General features: G+C 41.0%; 1 protein-coding gene across 1 annotated transcript in view; it reads left to right on the plus strand.

Annotated features, from left to right (window-relative positions):
• Nucleotides 1–10,611, plus strand: part of GLS (glutaminase) — a 68,805-nt gene extending 58,194 nt beyond the window's left edge. Inside the window, exons 15-18 of the mRNA XM_074910645.1 lie at nucleotides 5,634–5,695; nucleotides 6,638–6,714; nucleotides 6,896–6,959; nucleotides 7,292–10,611. Coding sequence (XP_074766746.1) covers nucleotides 5,634–5,695; nucleotides 6,638–6,714; nucleotides 6,896–6,959; nucleotides 7,292–7,448 — 360 coding nt within the window. The 3' untranslated portion in view covers nucleotides 7,449–10,611. The remainder of the gene's footprint in view (nucleotides 1–5,633; nucleotides 5,696–6,637; nucleotides 6,715–6,895; nucleotides 6,960–7,291) is intronic.
• The last annotated feature ends 682 nt before the right edge of the window (nucleotides 10,612–11,293 follow it).

The raw sequence follows: 11,293 nt of genomic DNA on the forward strand, positions 1-11,293 counted from the left end.
CCAGACTCAGTGACCTTTTCAGCTAAGAGCTTCTCATGGAATTAATCCAGGTCTGAGCTAAATAATTTTTTTTCAAAAGGATTTGTTTTCTGTGCATGCACAGCTGTTTGGCTTTTCTCTCCCGACCCGGGCAGAGTATGGAGCAGAGGCTTGCCGTGCTGTGCAGGAGTGGTTGCAGCGATAGCAGTGCAGGACAGATAGTTCTGTAGTCACAGGAACACGTGGGCTGGTACAGAGCACGAGGCTGCTATGGCCATATGCTTGGGTTTGGATCCTCCTTGAGGCTTGGGTTTTTTTTTTTTATAACGCTGAAGCATGTGAGTCAGTGGGCAGAATAAGCCAGGTCGCTCTGCGCTCACCATGAGACTATAGCAGTTCATTTCCATCTCTGGCCCTCAGTTTCCCATCTTAGTGTCAATAATAATAGCAGCTTGCTCTCTGTGAAGTGTTTGGAGAGAACTTCGGTTGATAGCATTCAAACTAGGTAGTGATACACCTGCTGTTCTTCTACATAGAAAAAAAAAAAAAAATCCTCTAAAGCAGCCTGTGTTAAGAGAGAAGTGATTCTCATCTCAGTCTTGTATGGGGATTTGCTATTAATCATCATGAGACTAAGACTATTTAAATAAGTCTTCTCATGCGGGCTGGATTTGGGTACGCAGCTCAATTATTTTGTTACAAATACTCCACCAAGGCTGTTTCCCCATAGCAGTCAAGCCTTTCGGATCAATTAGATGTGTTGAAATTTCACTTGCGATAAGTAACTTTGGCATGTTATTACTGAATAGGTTTCTCAGGTTAGTACACTGAGAAATGGAAAAACAAACCAAAACCTGTTGTGTCTTACCAAAGTACTTTGACAGTGTGTTTACGGAGAAATGGGGGGCAGCAGCGTACTCGCTCTGTGCTGGGCACATGCTCCTGAGGTGCTGAGGCAGCCCTTGTGTATTGCTGTACTTCCTCCGTTCATGTGCAGTTGGTTTCACATCTGAATCCTGCTGCTTGAAGGAGACATCTTTGAAAAATTTAGCACAGTCGGGCTTAGGAAATATTTAAAATAGCTGCATTGTGAAAGTTTTGGACTACAAGTCACTCTAACACTCAGTTTTCCTCTGTAATGCCGTATCTCACTTGTTTTGTGCTTTTGGGGTTTTGGGTTGGGTTTTTTCGCCTTTTTTTTTTTTTTTTTTTTTTTTTTTTCCTTTTGGCCCCCTGTGTTTATCTGAAACGTTTGCTGCAGTGGTGTGACTTCCTGCCACTCCGAACTCCAAGTGTCTCCTTCCTTTAACTTGACCTCAGTGTAGTTTTTCAGCATCAGGAGTCTTGCTTTTTCTTCCTTGTGCTGCTCACGTTCTTACCCACAGACTGCCAGAATGGTTAGAGGGAAAGGACTCCTGGAGGCCATGGTCATTTGGCCACCTCTGACATGAAGTAGGACTGTTGCCAGCATTAGACTGAGTCCAACAGAGCTTCATCGAGCTGAGTCTGAGACCTCTAACACACCATACAAGGTGTGTGGTCTGTGACTTCTGATCTTTACTGTTGAGTGACACAAATACTCCTGATGATCCTTTCCTTGCGGGTTTCACTGCCTGGTTAACAAGGATTATATCCAGCACTCAGGATAGAGTGCTACACAAATGGGGTTTCATCATAGTGAAGTGAGTAGTGCTCTGCATTTCTGGCATGATGACAAGAGAGCTGTTACATTCCTCTGGTCTGGTGCACAGGGGTTTTTATCTCCCATTTGACAGAAGGTGGAACAGTGTTTGCTCTGGGTTTGATACTGCTATATAGCTGTATGGTTTGACCCAACTCTTAGCAAAGGGACTCCATCTCTTCTCTTTTTATTAAATTTTTATAGTTAAGAATTCTGTGCAGTAGCGAAAGGTAATTCATGGCTGCTGGGTTGAAGGTAAACTTTCTGTTCCTGAAGATGAGGGAAAAATTGTTCATCAGCACAGTTAACAAACACCAGTGCTGAGTATGGCGTCTAGAAGACAGTGAACCACCTGATGAGAAACTCAGTGACGGGGTCTCCATAAACGCTTAAATCAGTTCCTTGTCCTTTGTGCCTTGCTTAGTTTGAATGGACAGAGCTCATCTGTCATCTTCACTGTTTTTCATGCCTACAGTTAAAAACCCCACAATCGTATGTCAGCTGCTCCCACTTTAGAGTTACTTTGGCTCTTGGTTTTGCAATGGACCTGTTATTTCAGGCTAGTAGACTGTGAGTTTGGGGGCAGAGAATTTTTATTTGTGTTTTTGAAACCTTCTTTGTGCTTGATTTTATGGCAGCCTAAGTGAAAGATTTTGTGCAGGTAGAAAGCTCCTGGCAGCAAGTTACTTTCACATAGTAACTTTTTCTCAATGTAATGATAACCTCTTACGTGATAATTTAATATATATGCTACTTAGATTAATATTCTCTTGAAAACTAAGGGATGTTCTGGAAGATGCTCATGGAAACTGTATATCCTTACTTTGAATTCAAAATGTATTTTGTATTTGCAGATTTAAAAAATTTTATTCTTGAATTCCCTTTTCATGGTCATCTTTGTTGTTTATGGCTGCTGTTTGAGCAATTTCATTTCATTACTTCATGTTAATGTTTTGGCCTGGACTATGTTGCTGATAGAGTAGGGTGCAGTTAGAGCAGTGAGATGTGTTTTGTTGCTAGCAAGTCCAACCTAATTCTTCCCATAAAACCATTAAAGTCTCACTTGAAATGGGGGCATATAGCCCTATGGGGAGGTTGTTTCAGCTATGAAGGCTACACTCTGTCTGCTTTTTTCTGGCTCTAGTTCATTCCTAAACAGTTTTGGGTAATTATTTTGCCATAATTATCCTGCTAAAATTGTTTTTCTCCTGCTTTTTGTATCCCATTACCTTTACTGTTGTACAGAGAGCAGTTGTATTTCCTCTCAAACTTCCTTCTTCTGAACTAAGCAAGTAAAGATTTTTTTCCTTTTTGCCTGGACTTGCATTTCTTTTTGTTTTCATCCATCAAGTTCAGTTCATGATAATGCAACCTTGGATTTTATGTTATTTATTTTAAGAAAGGAGCAACTTTAACCGCTCCCAGATTGCGGAGAGATGTGGCCTAAGATTAAGATTATTGTGTTAGAAAGCCTCGGGAATCTCCAAATTACATTTTGTCACATCATTATAGAAAATTAAAATGGCTTCTTAGCAAAATGTTCGGATGAATCCAGAGGGATTCTTGGCTCAGTTGCACTTGGAAAGTTATTTTTTGTAAGAAAGGAATGCATGTTATTTTTATTTTATTATTTTAATACACACTTGCATTTCCCAGAAACATAAAGAAGCCCAGCCAAAATGATCAGTTACCTCCAAAATGTTTTTTATTAAAGACAGAATGTCTTTGCTCATTCTAGATCTTGAAGAAGGGAGAGTATTCAGCACCTGCAGGACCTGAAATGTCTGAGTGCCGGCAGCCTGGTGTGCCTGCAGGGCACCACCAGCAGTAGAGCAATGCTCAACTTCTCTCTCAGCAAGGAGAAGTCCTGAATCACCCTGATGAAATTTAGAGATTATCAAACTAAGTTCCCCTTTCATGCCTGCATTAGAAGACAGTCTTCAGCCCAGTATCTATAATGTATGTTCTTTTAGGAGGTTTTAATATTTTGGTGTGACTTTGATGTTTTGTACTGAAAGCCTAATGAGACCGCTCTTGGGTGTTTGCTGCCCTTAACTGCTCTTGGTGATGCAAGAGTGTCTGCATCCGTGGCAGTTGCCAGTTTACCACAGAAACGATGGGGCACAGCATCCCTGCAGGGTGCCTGTAGCAGATTATTGCTGTGCTCCTGTAGCTCCTGCCCTGAGCCAGGGCTGGGAGAGAAAGTGAGCTGGGGCCGGGGGGGAGGAAAAAAGGCTGTGGGGGGTGGGTGTGCTCAGTCAGGGCTGGCTGGCTCCGCATCCAGAGCAAAGCCCACACTGATGTGCTGCGGGATTCTTGGTTGATGGGTTTGAGGAGTTTTTTTCAGCAGTTTAAAACACAAAAATCTTCATGGGAGGAAAAGAATGACTTCAGAGGGTTCTCTGTCATGCTTGTGAGGAGGGTCTGGGGATTGATGTCAGGTTGCCACAGTTAAAGGTGACCCAGGTGCTTTGGGGTGAGTTCTGGGAGAGCCCAGGGGCCCAGCCTTTGGAGCTAGTCAGGTTTAGGAGCAGCCTGGGGGATGCTGAGCCTCCAGTGAAGGGATGGACACCTGCAGATCTTGCTGAGCCGGTCTTCCACTTGCTGTGCAAGGCTCCTAAGCCTCATGAGCCTCATAGAGCAAACCAAAAAGGAGCGGCAGGAGTTTGTGGATCCTGGAGTAAGGAAGAGTGGCTCTGTTTCTCCTTTGTATTTCTATCCTGGCCTTTGTGCCTCTGTCTCCATTTGCTTCAGTCCCTCTTTGTGTCAGTGCATATTTGAGGTGTAAAAAATAACAAAGCAATTCCACTGTGTTGGTTTATAAGAGACACAGATCTTGGCTTATCTGTGGCCCTGTGAAAATATGCCAGCGTTTTTGCAGAAATCTGTGGGAGACTTGCTTGTGGGTGATTTTTTTACTTTGTTTTGTTTCTCCTCCTTGTGGAAGGTCAGTGCAGCATCAGTTTTTTATCTTTGTTACTCGGCTGGTAGCAGTGACAGAACTTTGTAGGCTCGTTACTTTAAAAGTAACGCAGCATTTAGAAAGTTTACTGGAAATTACTGTGAAGTGGTGCCTAGAAGTGGCTCTGTCAGTTCATGAAAGAATCTGATGTGAGGATGCTTAAAATAATTTTCCTTGTTGTTCTGGGCTCTTGTTAAAACTTGCAGAGTTATTATAGCCAGGACATGTTAAAAATGTGCATGGGACAAAGTTGGTGTAGACTGGCAGTATCATTTCTTAGAGTAATTAATACAGCTGAGAGAAGCACAACTTGCCTGAGACTTCACCTAGGTTATTTGATCTAAAAAGATCCTACTTTTTTCTGCCTTGAAACCTTGCTTTTCTTGTAGCGGTTCATGTTGTGATAGAATTACTTAAAATTGCTTATTTGAAGAAAGGCTTTAGATTAGATGTATGCAAGGAAAACCTCTAATATAAAGCAAAACTGGTATCATTTATATTCTCTTCTGCTAACATAGATTTCTCCTAGCATTGTGAGTCTTCTCTGTAAAAAACCAAAACCCCAAAAAACTCCAAAACCAAAAAACCCCTTTCTTTTCCAGAATGAGTTTGTCTTACGAGGTTTTCATGGTTTTATGAATTGTGCAAAATGATGCTGTCTTTGTAATTCAATACTCGGTATCATTGGGCAATCAAAGAGACAGATACGGTTTGTCCATACAGCAAGGCTCCTATTTTTTACCACAGTAGAGTAGAAAATGCATGTTTTATGGTTCTGTTATTATGACTTCAACCTTGGAAATACAGACCTAGAAGTACTGGTAGCAAAGCAAGATAGAACGAATCCTTTTACTCTCTACACTGTGCTGCAAAATGTGGCCAGGGAAGGGGATAAAATAACAAGTTCATAAGCACTGGACCAACTGGCCACACTGGGCTTTTCTGCGTTTTCCGTTTGATTTCTTTTTGAGGAGAGAAACTAAATAAACTGGACTTCATCTCTTTTCGTAGGTGAAGTCTGTGATAAATCTGCTGTTTGCTGCCTACACGGGGGATGTGTCTGCACTGCGAAGGTAAAAATTGGTGTGGGGTTGGGAATAGGAATGCTGCTTGTTTGGTCCCTGCTGTTGTTTACTTACAAGTATGCACACACACTGTGTCCGTGCTTGGGACATCTGAGCTGTGCTGGTGGTTGAATATGAACCCACCAAACAAACCAACCCCACCCTAAACCTAACCAACAAAAAGGTCCCCTCACGCTATCCTGCAGTCCCACTGTCTTTTGTTTCTTTGGAGTGAAATACGTTTTCCTTAACCAGTTTTTTTTTATAGTGATGGCAGAAAATCCTAGCTGTACTCTTGTCTGCTTTAGAATTCAATTCTGAAACTGCCACAAAAATTCAGACTGGAAAATGCACATTGTTGTTGGAGAGGTTAGAAGATCTAGCTTTGCTTCTTAAATTGGGAGTAGAATCTGGTAATGTTTAATAATGTTAAGAGACTAAATAAACATATTCATTTGGCTAGAATATATCTGAATACAGTTATTTGGTGGGAAAATGTGTATAGTTTGAATCTGCTGTCCCAGAGCACTGTAGCACGTTGAAAGAACTCTCCCAGTACCTTCATACTGTTGATGGTTTTCAGACTTGGGAACCCTCCCTGGTTTTCCTCAGCTGGCATAAATGTACATTGCCTGATATGACTTAGCTTGTCCCTGTGAGATTTTAAATCAGATCTGTTGACTGTTATGTTTCCTGCAAAGACATTTGATTTTTCTTTCTAACAACCAGAGACCAGAAAGTAAGTTAAGCCCTACCTTTTAGTTAAAGCCAAAGCAGTAAGGGCCCCTTTCATTATAACCAAAGGTAGGATGTGCTCTTGATACCGACTATATCCTCCTGCAGCAGAAGTTGCATTGGTTTAGCGTAGGGGTATTGTTCCATGCTAGTTTTGTAACTTGTTTTAATGATATAAGACTTTTTTCTGTAATATTTTTTTTTTTTTTTTTTTAGATTTGCTCTGTCGGGAATGGATATGGAACAAAGAGACTATGACTCACGAACAGCCCTGCATGTAGCAGCTGCAGAAGGTAATGTCTCCTCACATGGGAACTGGCCAAATGTTAATGGAATGTGGTCAGCTTTCTTCAGAGTATATTCACTCTATATAAGCAAAAAACTTATTTTTAAAACTTTGTATGTATATGCATATATATATATATATATATATATATAGATGTAGATACACTCACAAGCCTGCTTTCCTTATAGGACATGTGGACGTTGTCAAATTTCTGCTGGAAGCATGCAAAGTGAATCCTTTCCCCAAAGACAGGTGAGGGGTTTTTTTGCCGGTTTGGAAGGAAGATGCTCTAACGGCTTCTGTCTGGCCCTTGTGAGGAGGGGTGTCTGTCAAATAGGAGGAGCTGGTGCACTGGAGCAGGAGAAACAGGATCCTACTGGCTCTCTGCAGGTTCTGCAGAGCAAACGGGAATAAAAGAATGGGGAACCATTAAAACCATTATTTAAAATGTTATGCTCAGCTTACGAAGCATCTTCATAGTTACTGAACTTAGTGTGGTCTGTGTGCTTCATTATCAACACAGTATGCAAAGAACTTAGTATTTACGTGCTGATCTTAAATACCGTGCTCCCTCCTTCCTGTAGGTGGAATAACACTCCTATGGATGAAGCTTTACATTTTGGACACCATGATGTATTTAAAATTCTTCAAGAATATCAGGTCCAATACACACCATCAGAGGATTCCAACAACGGAAAGGAGAACCGAACAGTTCATAAAAATCTAGATGGCTTACTATAATCATCTTCAGCTAAATCCTAAGAATCAAATCACTTACCTATTTAATTGTGGTATACATAAGTAATGAAGAGCGTGTGTGTTTCTATCTGATAGTGGTATATATTTTACAGAAGTCTCTGTTACTTCAGTGTTATGTTACAGGAGTTTCTATACGCACAGGACAAATCCAATCTCTCTCAAAAGAAACAAAACCAACTAAGAATCTCCCTCCATAATGTGAGCAATATTACCTCATGCTGCATATAGTTGATGTATAAAAATATTTAGCTGTTGTTGGCTTTACTGTGCACTACTTAATTTATTTTTGTGTTCTATGTGAACTCTAGTCTGTGGTCAGGAATTCTTCTGCTGAATTTTTGTTTCTATAGCCCTCTGTTTCCAGTATGGCCAAGATGAGCCAGAGTACTGTCAGGTATGAGCGTCAGTGAGGTTTTTCAAAAGCTGAGGATGCTGATGTAGATTTAGGCTGGGTGTGTTATGTAAGGATCTGCACTTACCTTTGGGAAAAAAAAAACAAACAACAAACAACCTTCCACACAACCTTGTTTACATAATATAAATATCAACAGAGTGTATAGGTGACAGTTGTCAATGGTCTAGGCTTGTTCTTAGAGATAGTCTTGTCAGGGAATCTGTTTTAAGGTTTGTTTGACCAAATGGCATAGGGGAGTGTGACTTGTAACATCCAACAGTGTTTAGTGGTCTTTTGTTTTTGTTTTTGAAGCGTTCCTTTCAGTTCCCTTTGTCTCGCCTCCCTCCTCTCTCTCCGTGTTCAGCTGCTAAAGTACTTCCCCTGTAGCTGGGGAAAGCGGGTGCTTCCACTCTGTGCAGTCGTGTTCCTTGCAGGTATATTTGCACTATAGCGAGTCTCGACAAGCTGCAAAATCCCCTTCGGGCCTCCCGCGTGGGGTTCTGGGCGGTCGCGCCAGCAACCGGCGAGGGGAATGGGAGTATGTGAAAGGCAAAGTACTAAACCAAATATTACATGTAAATCTGACTTTAGGCTTGGAACAAGGAACACGGATGGAGTGAAACAGCTTTAAGGAGCATAGAGCCAATCAAAGCGTGAGCAGAGCGGGAGATAAACCAAATTTTTGGGTGTGTTCTCTTCTTGCACTACCATCAACCAGGGAGCAGGATATTGCATCGGTGGGGTTCCGCCAGTGCAGAGCAGGAGTTCGCATCAGGAGCACAAGTAGGTGATGCCTTTTGTGGCGAACGGTGGCATTTACTGTCTCGCCGCTGAAGCCAGCTCGGCACGTGCCCCATCGTGGGAAGTGTAGATGCAGGTATTTGTTGGTGGCAGAAGTGCAACATCAGGACAGTTCCCTATCCCGTGTGCAATTGCTGCTGCCAGTACTGTGGCATAAAACCTCCAAAGCGAGTGGTCACTTAGAGTCTGATATTCACAAAACACCACAGTTGTTGGATAAAGGCAGGAATTTTAGCACAAGAATCTTAGGCAAGAATTGTTTAGCACATGGAAAAGGAGATTGTGCTTGAGAATTGAGTCTATGGCTATTTTTATCCTAGCACATTGTGTACAAGTCATTGGTAGATCTCAAAGTTAATTTTTTGTGTTTAGGCACCAAAATCCTCCAGAAATAATGCCCAAATTCTTTCTAGAATGGCCCAGGCACTTTATAAAGATGATCTGACCCACGCTGTCCTCCTTTTGCAAACAAGTACGCTAAGGCACAAGGAGAAGTAACTTCTCCAGAGTGACCCAGCAGGTCAGTATAGTTGAGAATAAATCCTCTCGAGTTCCTGTACAGTCTCTCGTCGATATGCCGTACTGCCTCCCTGTACGGAGGACGTGGAAAAGTGCTTGGTACTCATCACAAGCAGTGACTGTCTTCATGATGGTGAAATCTTGGAAGAGTCTGAAAGTCTAAAGCCCTGAAATCACATCTCAAAGCTGTCTGGCATGGTTATCAAACACTTTTTCTCAAGAATCTTACTGTTCTTAAGCTGCTCTTTTTTTTCTTTTTTTTTTCTTCCTGCAAATCAGCTATTTTTCTGAAGGCTTTTAACCTGTTCATGTCCTGTATCACAGCCACCTTAGTTCTAATTGAGAACTAAATGAAATGGCCTCTGGCTCCTTACTGAGCCACATGGGTCACTGGGTAGCACAAGGCTCCTCTGCTGCATCCTGGACTAAATTCCAACATGTTTTGTCTGGCAACAGATCTGTCAACTTTAGAGGAATATTTTCAGATAGATTCTAGTTTAGTATTCCATATCTCAGTACTAATCTGACTTCTTCCTTATTTTTTTCCTATTAAAACATATCCTTTGGCTTCTCAGAAAGATACCTGATTTAGCTTTATTTAACTGAAATTTGCATTGCTCCATCTGGCATTTTTAAGAGATAGCTGTATCATATAATACACATACATTTAAAAAGAAAAAAAAAATCAAAAGAAGGATTTCAACAGAGTTAACATTAAAGATCATGGCTGTCCCTAAATTTAAGGCTTTCCTGAATCATACTGAGTGCTTTTAGCCGGTCTTGGCTTCAGTGCATTTTTGCTGGTTAGTTTTAGTATTTTCTCATTGTGAGAAGATGCATTATTTTGTAATGTCCCATTCAGCGATGCAGCTATTTAGACATGGTGTTATTTATAAATATAAATATATGCAGTACATTGGTTTGGCTGTTTATCATTCATGACACTGACATGTAGACTTTACCGTAAATAGCTTTTGGTTATCTTATCAAATGCAGACTTCCTTATGCTCCAAAGAGGATTCCCCCACTCCTTTGTTTTTGTGTCATACATGTTTCTTCTGTATCACAATCTAAAATTGTTAAGCTAACTTAATGCTTTGTACTCAAAAATATTGTGATAGTCTTAGCATTAATTAGCCTATCCTTGTGAACAAAATGTATTGTACCAGATTTTTTTTGCTTCAGAGCTGGACTATCAGTGACTATACTTATTGGCAGTGTATTTCTGGTCATTGTAACTGACTGGGCTGATCTTGACTTTTAGATTCCGTATTGTGGGGAATAGACAGTGATGAATGTATTTCTAGCAGTTTCCCATGAATGAATCTAAACTTGAGCTGTACTGGTTCTGCAAATGAAAGTTATTTATTTTAAGAAATAAAATCCAGATAGTGTTGCTTTTTACAGCATAATAAATGGAAATACCAAGATGATGAGGGTTTATGGGTTGTCTGTGTGTCTGCCATTGACATAAGCCTTCAGTCATGGGGAAGGCTGTCCAGCAAAGCCTGCATGGTGCAAAGCTTACAGGAAATCAGGATGATTTTATCTGATCTGGCTTTGTTGGTTTGGTTTTGGTTGGGTTTTTTTTTTTGGGGGGGGAGGGGGGCAACCTACACTTCTAGAGCTGTGTCCTTTCACTGATTGTTTTTTTGTTAATGCTGGGATTCTTAAGTGGATTGGCCATGTGCCCTCCACAGCTCTAGCTTTCTCTTGCTGCCTCTTCACTCCTGTTGTCCCTTCATCTCACCAACGGTTTCTTTCCTTTATTATTTATCTGGCTGTAGAGTTAATATAAAAGCCTGACAAGTGTGAGACAAGGGATTGTGTCATTTATAGACCCAGAGAAAAATGATGCACCAGTGGGACAGCTTAATAGCTCCCAAAGTTTAGCTATGGATCAGTTATCCCACAGATCGATTAGAAATTCAAGTTGAGTTTATTGAAGTTTGGTTTGGGAAGAAAAAACATCAGCGATGTGATACAAGCAATAATAATTAAAAAAAAATCATTCTGAACAGCTGTCTTCTAAGAACTCTGTAATGCAGCCTGACCTGCAACCATGCAGTGAATTAAAAGCATCTCTGTTGCCTTAGAATTCAGAGCTCTAACT

This window comes from Athene noctua, chromosome 7 (assembly GCF_965140245.1).
Source record: "Athene noctua chromosome 7, bAthNoc1.hap1.1, whole genome shotgun sequence".
NCBI classification, from domain to species: domain Eukaryota; kingdom Metazoa; phylum Chordata; class Aves; order Strigiformes; family Strigidae; genus Athene; species Athene noctua.